Source organism: Siniperca chuatsi, linkage group LG21, assembly GCF_020085105.1.
Source record: "Siniperca chuatsi isolate FFG_IHB_CAS linkage group LG21, ASM2008510v1, whole genome shotgun sequence".
Classification (NCBI taxonomy): Eukaryota; Metazoa; Chordata; class Actinopteri; order Centrarchiformes; family Sinipercidae; genus Siniperca; species Siniperca chuatsi.
In genome coordinates, this window is record NC_058062.1 from 14,739,439 (window position 1) to 14,751,588 (window position 12,150).

General features: G+C 43.2%; 2 protein-coding genes across 3 annotated transcripts; both read left to right on the top strand.

The window, feature by feature from the left end:
- The first annotated feature begins 113 nt into the window (after positions 1–113).
- Positions 114–3,352, top strand: LOC122869216 (zona pellucida sperm-binding protein 3-like). Of its 2 annotated transcripts, none has more exons than XM_044181977.1 (10): positions 114–564; positions 636–751; positions 848–951; positions 1,027–1,201; positions 1,931–2,048; positions 2,139–2,221; positions 2,302–2,459; positions 2,655–2,816; positions 2,953–3,051; positions 3,127–3,352. In XM_044181977.1, the coding sequence occupies exons 1-10, from the start codon at positions 172–174 to the stop codon at positions 3,333–3,335; spliced, it is 1,617 nt and encodes a 538-aa protein (XP_044037912.1). In that variant the 5' UTR covers positions 114–171; the 3' UTR covers positions 3,336–3,352. The 2 variants fall into 2 exon arrangements, with proteins under 2 accessions (XP_044037912.1, XP_044037913.1); XM_044181978.1 differs by having other exon boundaries at positions 3,101–3,217.
- Positions 3,353–7,770: 4,418 nt separating this feature from the next.
- On the top strand, positions 7,771–10,307 carry LOC122869219 (zona pellucida sperm-binding protein 3-like). Its single transcript, XM_044181980.1, has 8 exons — positions 7,771–8,262; positions 8,375–8,490; positions 8,593–8,699; positions 8,789–8,966; positions 9,041–9,158; positions 9,260–9,345; positions 9,954–10,057; positions 10,152–10,307. The coding sequence occupies exons 1-8, from the start codon at positions 7,873–7,875 to the stop codon at positions 10,208–10,210; spliced, it is 1,158 nt and encodes a 385-aa protein (XP_044037915.1). The 5' UTR covers positions 7,771–7,872; the 3' UTR covers positions 10,211–10,307.
- Positions 10,308–12,150: the final 1,843 nt, after the last annotated feature.

Genomic DNA, 12,150 nt, shown 5'->3' on the forward strand with positions numbered 1-12,150 from the left:
TTTGTCTTGAGTCTCAGTGGGTGTAAAACCAATTGTAAGCTGATTAGTGGATGATTAGACTCAGGTGTGCAGAGCTGCTGATTGTCTGCATGAAGTTTAAAAAGCCCCGCTGCTCAGACAGCAGGTCAGACAGGAGCAGTCTGAACTGGTTTGCTGTTTTGAGTGGCATTCATGGAGCTGTTATATTTTTGTGTTAACCTCCTTGTTGGACTCCTTTTTTCAGGAATCTGCATTAGACCATCTTTTGCTTTTCCACCAAAATCTGATAAGCAATATGCTTCACTTCAAAAACCTCAGGTGACAGAGAGCTCTGAACACACAGCGCATCAGCAACAAAAGGCTCCAGCTGAGGAAGGAAAGCAGGTGAACACTATTAAAGTGATCTGCCATCCAGACTCATTGGAGATTGTTATCAAAGCTGACATGTTTGGAGTTGGAGCACCTGTAAATAAGGATGAGATTCGCCTTGGAGTGGAGCACAATGACTATTGTAGAGCTACAGCGTTTTCAGAAGAAGAATACAGAATCATTGTTGGACTAGGGGACTGCGGCACCAAACACTGGGTAACACTGTTTTATTGCAGTTCAGGCATTTTATTGTACCTTCTGGTTCTAAACATATCTACTACCCACAGATGTACGACTCTGTTCTGGCCTACACAAACCTCCTCATATACGCTCCTGTGGCCTCTCCAGATGGGGTGATACGAATGGATGAGGCTGTAATTCCAATTGAGTGTTATTATGAAAGGTCTGTCTGCTTTTTTCTTTTTTTTTTTTTTAAAAAGATCAACTTTAAAGATGTGGGCAATGCTTCCCTCTTTTAAATGCTTGTTTTGTTTCTTAGGAAGTACAGTTTATCCAGTTCTTCACTCACGCCTACCTGGATCCCCTTCATGTCTACCCAAGCTGCAGTGGAAACCTTGGAGTTTAACTTGAGAATTATGACAAGTGGGTCTTGTTCACTTATCTTGTGGGTTCTATAGACTTTTTTTTTTGTGCTTAGGCCTACTATTTTGTGTGCAGATGACTGGCTATATGAAAGAAGTGCTAACGTGTTTTACCTCGGGGAGCCCATCAGCATTGAAGCCTCTGTCAAAGTTGGACATCACATGGGGCTCCGAGTATTTGTGAGCAGCTGTGTAGCCACACTTCACCCAGACATATACTCTGTTCCCAGATATGTCTTTATTGAAAATGGGTAAGCACTTGAAACACTTAAAGGCTGCAGCTTGATGTTAAAGTAAACTCCACTGACTTTACATGTTTGTTTGCACTTTAGTATTACTACCTTATGTAAATTATGTAGAGAGCTTACAGACCTGCTTGATGCTACATGACTGACTAAAACAATGATTTTAGAAGATTTTCAGTCGTTACATAAAACCTAAAGACTCTACTACTGTTCGGACAATGTGAGGATGCAGGGCAAATGCAGTATCTACAAACTGTCTTTGTCAGCTTTGTCCTTAGTATTAAAGCTAGCTTAATAACTTAATGTTTAAACACTTGGGAGCATTTTATTAAAGGCAGCTTAACAACAAACTAAACAAGTTGGAAGCTGCTGAGCCATTTACTGCCACTCTGCTAAGCTACTTATTTTTTAGCAGGACTAGTTTAGCTGGGTTTTTGTCCCCTCTATATTAGTAGTAATTTGGTTTTTAATATCACAAAAATTCTACTAGTGCATGAAAATATTTCAATTACAAAGGAAACAGGGGAAAGTGGGTATAAGCGAAGGCTCTTACCAGCAGCTGGTCCTGTTACTTGGTGTGGCTCAGTTTTGCAGTATCACCCCACCCTTACCTAAACATTGTCATGTTCCATTGTTGGGTGATGCAGGCACTCATTTTGCCTAGGAGGAACACATGGAATAAAATGGACATCTGGTTCTGCTGTGATTTTTTTTTTTTTTTTTTTGCATTTTTAGGTGCTTGCTTGATTCCCAGCTTCCAGGTTCAAAGTCTCGCTACTTATCCAGGACACACGATGACAGGCTCCACATGATCATTGATGCCTTTAGGTTTCATAATGAGGACAGAGGAGAGGTGAGGCTTGACTTGGCTCAAGTCATAATTGCACATGTACAGATTGTTTTTTTGTTTTTCCCCCCACACTTGCTTTGTCCTTTCTTACAGCTCTACATCACATGTCACCTGAACGCTGTACCAGTAATGGATTCAAATGCACCAAATAAGGCGTGCACTTTTGTGAATGGAAGGCAAGTGCTATCAGTCTGAAGTGTGTCAAATTACTCTAAACAAAATGAGAAATGTGCTGAAAAATGACCATCCTTTTCAGATGGCGGTCAGCTGATGGTAACAACTATTTATGTGGGTACTGTCGAAATGAAGCTGGCCAAAGTAAGACCAGCAGCCCTGGCCCATTTAGTCCTCGTGGGTTTGGGAAGCAGGATGAACCTGAAACTTCCTGGAGGAGCAGTGTGAAGACCAATAAAGGTAGGGCTGCTTATAGAAACTAGACATGTAATGAAAAATGGGAATCAAATATTGGCTGGTCTTGCATCTGCCAACTCAGAGCAACATCACCTTCAACTAAGAAGACAGTTTTTAGAGGAGCAATTCAGTAATTTTTTTTAAATCAGGCTTTACATAGTTTTGGACTTGTAAAACTATTATGCATGTCTGTCTTAGTGTGGCACCAGGAGGCAAGAGTGGGTCCAATGCTGGTCTTGCCAGCTAAGCACAAAAGTGGGCCTCTACCTGTGGAAGAGCTTCCTCCCATTCTCAACAAAATCAGCAGACCTGCACTATATGGCAGCAAGTGGAGAAGTGGCATAAATGAAAGAAGAGATGGTAAAAGTTCATAAGAACAAGCAGTTATCTCAACTGTTTTATAGAACCTCTATGAGTTAAGTTTGACAAACTTTCTGATCAAAGGTGGCTTTTTTTTTAAAAAGCAAAATATCTAAACACTAAATTGTTGTCCTAGATCTGAAGGGACTGCTTCCTGAGCCAGCTACACCAGACCAGGTGGAGGTTCAGACTTCTGAACAGAATAAAGATGACAAAAGTGAAACAGATCTAAAAGGTAAGTAAACTTAATAGTTTAGTTAAATGTCACTTCATGTGAAGTTTAGGATTTATTTAACTTTTTTCTTATTAGATGGAGATGCAGAAAGTGAAGTTGCTGCACCTCTAGAAAAGCTGTCTCTTGAGGTCACCTTGAAATCAAAGATGGCAGCACTGGACAATGACACAGAAGCCCTGAGTGACATCAGCCCCACTGCTCAGTTTACGGTGGATGTGACGATATTGTCAAATGCAACTGCTACAGAATCTGACCTTTCAGATACAAATGAGCCAAAGCGATAATAAACAATTTATAACTATTTGCTTGCTTTTTGATTTGACTTTGGACTTGATGCAACAAACTGCCTTTTTTTTCTTTAAATGGCAGCGTGTAGGAATATAGAAGTGTAAACTTTGCAGTGTCCCAAATCAATACTACATTAATTACAAGCAGGTTTCCAGTGTGTTCAGACTGGAAAACAACAATTAAGGTTAATCAAAACACTGCATGCATACTGGGATTTTTTTAAATGGTGTGCTGATGGGCACACTTCTCCACAATGCATGAAGGAGAGAGCAGCTCACAGGGGGGGAAATTGTCTGTTACAAAATTTCCTAAAGCATCTTAGGAAAAACACTTTGACTTAGATGTGTGGTCTGTTTGCTATCTTTCACATTCTCATTTCCTGTTAAATAGTAAGCTTAGGTGTTGTGGGTATTATACTCATTCTAGAGTATGAATGTGGGACACAGCTGTAGGTTATGTCAATCCAACTGCAACTTTAAAATGCCCCAGTCAAATGAAACTTCGCAAAATGTTTCAATTAAAACTTGTTTTCCAAGCTTTTTGTGGCAGTCTCACTGCCAATTAGCATTTTTACTTAATTTTCCACTTAAAAATTGACCATCTCTAGTATGCATGCTGTCTGCTTTGAATATACTTCACTTTTCCAGTGTGAACACTCTATACTCAAAACCTGCTTAGAATTATTTGGGACACAAGAAGACCAGCAGCCCTGGTTATCTATGCTATCATCACATATGGAAGCAGCCACTATAGCTACAAGAGTTTAAATGTAGCAAACACACCTGAGCCCAAAACTGCACTAACTCCATTAGCAAGGAAAAATGGTTCAGTAAAAACAATGTCTAAGATCTAAAGGCATGTGCTCTTTCCCCTGCTGTGCAAACACTGGATACATAAGTTTTAGCATATTTGTCTCATTAAGAAAAACCATGTTTTTAATTTGTCAGGAAGTGCACCACTACCCCATAAAATAGGACTAAAAGCATTCATGTTTTCTTCCTGGTGAGTTTTAATTTCTCCATGCACTTAAAACACAAGGTACATATTGTGTGCTACAGTCATGTCTTTTGGCTAGAAATGTATTTTAATTTTTGGTACTTCACTTGGAAGAAAACATGAATGCTTGTAGTCCTATTTTTTCCACCTGTTAAGTCATAAACACAGAAGAGAAAACAACTTAGATCAGACTTGGACAAATGGATCACCAGCATCGTTTTTCTCTCACTTGCCTCTCAGGGCTTCCGTAGTAACGTCACACAATATGATGATCATGTCTGACATGTTTCAGTGCAGAATGGAAGTGGGAACTTGCCTACATCGAATATGGGAATGTAGTGAGAATATTCTGATTCAAAGTTATGGCAGTCCGGAGTTTGACTCAAATACCAAATCTATGAAAATGTGCATTTTCAGCCTCCAGAATTATTTTGAGGCACTGGATAACTAAAGCCAGATTTCAAAGATTGGGTAAATGCAAATAAAGATGGCGTCCTATGTGTGTATGCTCAGTAGACTAGAAAGTGGTTTGGAAGACTGGACTTCCTCCTGGGACGTTTTTTGGACTTACATAAAAATCGATGGAGTTTAGACTGGCCGGAGGTCGATGATCGACTTTGTTGTCGTATCATCTGACCTCCGGCCGCGTGTCTTGGACACTCGGGTGAAGAGAGGGGCGGAGCTGTCAACCGATCACCACCTGGTGGTGAGTTGGATCCGCTGGCGGGGGAGGAAGCCGGACAGACTTGGCAGGCCCAAGCGTATCGTGAGGGTCTGCTGGGAACGTCTGGCGGAGCCCTCTGTCAGCAGGGTCTACAACTCACACCTCCGGGAGAGCTTCTCCCAGATCCCGGGGGAGGTTGGGGACATTGAGTCCGAGTGGACCATGTTTTCCACCTCCATTGTCGATGCGGCGGCTCGTAGCTGTGGTCGCAAGGTTTCTGGTGCCTGTCGCGCGGCAATCCCCGAACACGGTGGTGGACGCCGGAAGTAAGGGATGCCGTCAGGCTGAAGAAGGAGTCCTATCGGGCCTTGTTGGCTCGTGGGACTCCCGAGGCAGCTGACAGGTACCGGCAGGCTAAGCGTGCTGCAGCCCGTGCGGTCACAGAGGCAAAAACTCAGGACTGGGAGAGGTTCGGAGAGGCCATGGAGGAGGACTATCGGTCGGCCTCAAAGAAATTCTGGCAAACCGTCCGGACGGCTCAGGAGGGGGAAGCAGTGCTTCACCAACACCTTGTACGGTGCGGGTGGAGAGCTGTTGACCTCGACTGGGGATGTTGTCGGACGGTGGAAGGAATACTTTGAGGATCTCCTCAATCCCGCTGTCACGTCTTCCGAAGAGGAAGCGGAGGCTGGGGACCCGGAGGCGGACTCATCCATCACCCTGGCCGAAGTCACTGAGGTTGTTGGCAAGCTCCTTGGTGGCAAGGCTTCGGGGTGGATGAGATCCGTCCTGAGTATCTTAAGTCTCTGGATGTTGTGGGACTGTCTTGGCTGACACGTCTCTGCAACATCGCGTGGCGGTCTGGGACAGTGCCTCTGGACTGGCAGACCGGGGTGGTGGTCCCTCTGTATAAGAAGGGGGACCGGAGGGTGTGTTCCAATCACAGAGGATCACACTTCTCAGCCTCCCGGTAAGGTCTATTCCAGGGTACTGGAGAGGAGAATTCGTCCGATAGTCGAACCTCGGATTCAGGAGGAGCAGAGTGGTTTTCGTCCCGGTCGTGGAACACTGGACCAGCTCTATACTCTCCATCGGGTGCTCGAGGGTTCATGGGAGTTTGCCCAACCAGTCCACATGTGCTTTGTGGATCTGGAAAAGGCATTCGACCGTGTGCCCCGGGCGCTTTGTGGGGAGTGCTCTGGGAGTATGGGGTCCGGGGCCCTTTGCTAAGGGCTGTCCGGTCCCTGTATAACCGGAGCAGGAGCTGTGTTCGCATTGCCGGCAGTAAGTCAGACCTGTTCCCGGTGCATGTTGGACTCCGCCAGGGCTGCCCTTTGTCACCGGTTCTGTTCATAATTTATATGGACAGAATTTCTAGGCGCAGTCAGGGGCCGGAGGGTGTCCGGTTTGGGAACCACAGGATCTCATCTCTGCTGTTTGCAGATGATGTCGTTCTGATGGCTTCTTCAAACCAGGACCTGCAGCATGCACTGGGACGGTTTGCAGCCGAGTGTGAAGCAGCTGGGATGAGAATCAGCTCTTCCAAATCTGAGGCCATGGTTCTTGACCGGAAAAAGGTGGTTTGCTCTCTTCGCGTGGGTGGGGAGTCCTTGCCCCAAGTGGAGGAGTTTAAGTATCTCGGGTCTTGTTCACGAGTGAGGGACGGATGGAGCGTGAGATTGACAGGCGGATCGGTGCAGCGCCTGCAGTGATGCGGGCGCTGTATCGGACCGTTGTGGTAAAGAAGGAGCTGAGTCGAAAGACAAAGCTCTCGATTTATCGGTCAATCACGCTCCTGCCCTCACCTATGGTCATGAGCTTTGGGTAGTGACCGAAAGGACAAGATCGCGGATACAAGCGGCCGAAATGGGCTTCCTCCGCCGAGTGGCTGGGCGCTCCCTTAGAGATAGGTGAGGAGCTCAGTCACACGGGGAGCTCAGAGTAGAGCCGCTGCTCCTCCACGTCGAGAGGAGCCAGCTGAGGTGGCTAGGGCATCTGATCCGGATGCCTCCTGGACGCCTCCCTCGGGAGGTGTTCTGGGCATGTCCCACCGGGAGGCGGCCCCGGGGAAGACCCAGGACACGCTGGAGGGACTATGTCTCTCGGCTGGCCTGGGAACGCCTCGGGATCCCCCCGGAGGAGCTGGAGGAAGTGTCTGGGGCGAAGGAAGTCTGGGAGTCCCTGCTTAGACTGCTGCCCCCGCGACCCGGCCCCGGATAAGCGGAAGAAGATGGATGGATGGATGGATGGATGGATGGAGTTTAGACTTCCAATATGGAGCCAAAAACCTGCTGTGAATGCGACAGGTTTTCTTCTCATTTTACTGTGGACTGGGTCGCTCACTTCTGCGTGTGCTACTTACCTGATTTGTATTTATACAACTCATTTTTTTATTTCCTACACCATGTCCTGTAATTGCGTCTACACCTGTAACCCTGAAATGACATGAAGGTTTTCTTGCTGCCAGGCAACACTATCTTTTAAAAATCAATAAAAACTTTAATGTAAAGAACAAAAATCATGTCTCAGATTTGGCAGTGTTGCCCAGAATAAGATTAATGAAATGGGGCAACATTTACAGTGATGATCCAAAAGATTTAGTGCATATCTATTTCAATATTGATCCATTAAGAAGAAGCATCAGTGTCAATTCTGGATAGGTACCCATATAATGTCGCCTGTGGGTCAATCATATGCATGCATCTCAGTGTGACTGCACCCCCATTGGTTAATGAGTAATTGCTTCCAGCTGTCCTCTCCATGTGATTTGATTGGGCTGAACCGGGAAGTATTTGAGTTACTGGGAGGATTATCTCCAATGTTTGAATCTGCTGCATCTTATTTAAAATACAGTAGGGTTGAGCAGGAGCACAATGGTGATCGCAGGTAACTCTGCTTCTCTGGCGCTGCTCATATCACTTGCTTTCTGTGTTGCAGATGCCATTCGGTCTTTGAAAGATGGGCCCATGATCAGTCCCGAAGGAAGGGAATTTAAAACTGGGACATTAAGAACTGATGCAGAAAACATGAGCGGGCCACCACAGGTCAATGACGGATCCGCTGTCCGTGTGCAATGCACAGAGGCGTCCATGATCATCGTGGTGAAGGCTGACCTGTATAAAAATGGACGTCTTGTGTCTCCTAGAGAGCTTTTTTTGGGAGAAACCGAGGATTCACAGAGCAGCCAGTGCCGAGCAGTTGCTGCTGGTGACGCTGAATATGTCATTGAAGCTGGACTGCAAGACTGTGGCTCCAAATTAACTGTAAGCTGTTGATGCTTGACAGTGTCACAATGATGCGTTTTTCTGTTTTGACTTGCTTGTAGATTTTAATGGTTTGTTTTTCTTTTTTGTTTGTTTTTTGTATTGTTTCTAGATATCTGAGGACTCTGTGATCTACTCAAACAATTTGATAATCTCACCAGTTGCCAGTTACCATGGCATCACAAGGACGACCCATGCTGTAGTTCCTGTTTCCTGTCACTATAAAAGGTGAAAGTTCACCCCTCTATTGTACACTGAGGACCCTTTTTTTTTTTTTTTAGCTGTTTTAGACTTCTTCATAATGGCTGACTTGTTAACTTTCTGGGACAGGACACACTTTGTGAGCAGTTACACTCAGCAGCAGCAGCAGCCGCCCCTGACCCTCTCCCCTCCTGCAAAGTATTCAACAGGACACTTCTCACTCAAGCTGATGACAGGTACGTGTGGACTCCAACTGTTTTTTTTTTTTTTTTTTTCTTTCTCTTGATGAGTGTGGATGCAGTGACGTTTTTGTGTCTACATGTAGATGACTGGACAAGTGAGATGTTCACCAGCGTCTTCTACCTCGGAGACCCCCTGCACCTCGAGGCGTCTTACACTGGTCCCGATTCAGGACGAAGACGACTCTTCATCGACAGCTGTGTTGCCACTCTGTCACCTGACGCAACATCAGTCCCCAGATACTACTTCATTGAAAACCACGGGTAGGAGCAGCTCGGTATACACTATGAAACAACAAATTGGCCTCTGCCGTGCATGAGAGAATGATTTTTGTCAGGTGCCTCGTTGATGCAAAAGAGGGAGGATCGAACACACTGTTCCAGCCCAGAACGAGGGCTTATTCGCTTCAGCTGCAGCTTGATGCTTTCCTGTTTCACCAGGATTCAAGGAACTCAGTGAGCCACTTATAAACCTGCATGACCTGCATATTTGGAAATGCTCCAAGGTTGTATAATGACACTTCTGTGGTTTCCTTTTTCTTTTTTTTTTTAAATAGATATATATCACATGCCAGCTGAAAGCTACCTCTGAAATGTGGAAGAGCTGCCCCATCAATAAGGCCTGCAATTATGAACATTCAAGGTAATTTTATTTATTTTTCCTTTTGTGGATTGTAGCTCCTTACTACAAAGCCTTGAACAGGTTTGGAAAGTTTTGCCTCTACTAGACTTTTAGTGGATCATTTTCAAAAGGCACATCTTCAAAACATGCACAAAAATAAGTCTTTCAACTTCCTCAAATTAAAGCTTAAAGTCAGCCCTTTAATGTTGGTTGTTGTTTCATTTCAAATCTAATATGTTAGAGTACAGCTTAGTCACTGTATGTATTTATATGCTGACTCTGGTTTGCTGCAGGTGAAAAATATCCATCCCTGAAAACCAAATCTGTTTAATTAAATGGCCATATGTTACAAAATTAAGTGAAGCTTTGTAAATCTAAAGTATTTGAGATTGCCAAAGCAAATTCAGATTAAAAGTTGGTCATTTATCTATTTTCTTTTAACAATAGTTAAACTGTGACAGTAAAACCTGCGGGTCTGGGAATCAAATATTCTGCCAAGTCAGAACTACATTATGTCTTCTGCAAGTATATTAAAGCAGATCAGATTACTGTTGTAATTGTAAAGTTTAAAGCTTTGTAAAGTTTTTTTTTTTTTTTTTTTTAATGATTCTGTATACTTTTCTCATCAGATGGAAAAATGTGGATGGGAGTGATGATGTGTGTCGATGTTGTGACAGCACCTGTAGCAGAAGTTGGAACGATGAGACAAATCTGAGACGTCTGATCCCTGCAGGTAAGCTGTAGATCCTAAATAGTGTAAACTTGCACTTCTGTGCAAATGTCCTAACAAATGCTGTCCTATTAACATTTTGATTTTAATGTTTCAGATATCATGGCTTGTGGCACTGTAACTCTTGGCCCTTTGACGATTTTCCCCAGCAAGTAGGCAAAGAACAAAAATCTGGAAAATAAACAGTCAATATTGATGATGTCATTTTAATTTTCTTGGCATGGTGACATTAAAATCAACCATCCTGAATTAAGTCAGTGAATAAATTCTGTGTCCTTTTTCAATAATTTTATTACATGAGATATAACAGATCAGTCTACAAGGGCGATAAATCATGTCTTTGAGTATTTTATTCTCTATTAACATACTTTTGCAGTGGACTACTAAAAACACCGCACTTTTTTTGAAGGTTCATACCGGAAAACGTAGTAGAGTCAATGTGTCTGCCTTGACTCTGTGGAGTTGACATTTCACGTGAATGTGTTCACTGCCCTCCAGTGGCCACAGTGAGGAACTGCAACACTACAGTAAATTGCTCAATTATAAATAGACACAACAAATAGGTTAGACCAGTTCACCGTCTACAATATTTTAAACTGAAGGAACCGCGATGTGACAAACGGAGGCAGCTAATGGCATCTGTGGCTGTAACTTAGGCCACTTTTCAGTAGCCTTCTTGCTAGCTAGGTTAATCATGCTGTACAATTTGTACTGTTAAAAAGGTAATTAGATAACTACGCAGCACCACTGTCCTTTTACAAAGATGAATCAACTTGCCAAGTCCTCCATTCTTTGCCCTCTACATAATTTAACCGAACTCAACCTGCGTGTATTTACAGTCACGAGTGCACTGCCCTCTAGGTAGCATCAAGCTAGACACAATAGCATAGCTCAACTTCCGGTTTAAACATTCAAAATAAGTTACTACAGACGTTTTGGTACATGCATACTCGTGATTACAATATAAACGCTGTCATGGCAACAAAGTACTAGGCCTCACTTAACTTCTGACTACTAAATATAATAATAACTAACTAATATTAGTGAGAAGGCCTAGTACACATTGATGATTGATTGTACAGAATAAAAACGCTGTGGTGCAGTTCCACACTGTGACCACTGGAGGGCAGTGAACACTTGAATGTACCATAAATAATCTTTCATGTTTCTGTGGTCAACTATAAAACAGATATGTGCCAGACTGAGGAAATCTGTTCTGCAAAAATGTGACACTTTGTTGTAAATTGTTTCTTCTACCAACAAGCATCGCATGTGCCTTGAATTACTAATGTGATCATAGCACTATCCCTATAGAAAGTTCTTTTCTAATTGTAACTGGTTAGTGTTTCCAAATAAAACAATAACATGGTGGGAAACATCACAAAGACATGTCAGTTTATGAACTGGTTTATTCAAGGATCAACAGTAAACATAGTTTTTGCGAAGAAATCACAAATAAAATCCCAGAGTGCTTTGAGGGACAGATCCTAAAGCAAATATTCACGATGAAGCTTCAGTTTTTGACTTAAAAGCAAAATTTCTCTTCCAAATCTTGTAAGTTGGCCCAGTATCATCATCATCATCATCCTCAGACAAGGTATGAAATAACATCAGCAGAAGAAAATGTGTGAAATCTTTTTATTAAACTCTTCAGCAGGTAAAAGCTTTATCTATCTTACACCGCAGTTTAAGCAACAAATTGTTGAATATTATGTGGATTAACAGAGGTGATAAGGAGCCCATACTTACCAGTGAAGACTCTGCCTGTATTACTCGTTAGTTTATATCGAAGTTATTCGCACCAAACACTATGTTGAGATGCTGATCACGTGAAGCAGTACTAGTGGGGAAAAATGTGTTGCACACTCAAGTACTAACTATGATTTCTTAAGACAGTTATTCCTCAAGATCATACTGACTGACTGGCTGCCATTAGTGTAAAATGCTTAAGAATTGTTGTGGGCTCATTTTATTTATTTATTTATTTTTTTTAAAAGACCTCTAGGTGACAGACATTAAGATCTCATCATGTGTGTGCACACAGAACACAGGTCGACGGGAATTAAAATTACAGCAGTGGTACTTACAGCTTTAAC

Excerpts from the sequence above, each read along its gene's own strand:
- LOC122869216 (XM_044181977.1), top strand. The coding sequence starts at position 172 with ATGGAGCTGTTATATTTTTGTGTTAACCTCCTTGTTGGACTCCTTTTT. Across the intron at positions 752-847 it reads ATTGAGTGTTATTATGAAAG|GAAGTACAGTTTATCCAGTT; the intron begins GTCTGTCTGCTT and ends TTTGTTTCTTAG. Across the intron at positions 2,817-2,952 it reads CATAAATGAAAGAAGAGATG|ATCTGAAGGGACTGCTTCCT; the intron begins GTAAAAGTTCAT and ends TTGTTGTCCTAG.
- LOC122869219 (XM_044181980.1), top strand. The coding sequence starts at position 7,873 with ATGGTGATCGCAGGTAACTCTGCTTCTCTGGCGCTGCTCATATCACTT. Across the intron at positions 8,967-9,040 it reads TACTTCATTGAAAACCACGG|GTGCCTCGTTGATGCAAAAG; the intron begins GTAGGAGCAGCT and ends GATTTTTGTCAG. Across the intron at positions 9,346-9,953 it reads TGCAATTATGAACATTCAAG|ATGGAAAAATGTGGATGGGA; the intron begins GTAATTTTATTT and ends TTTTCTCATCAG.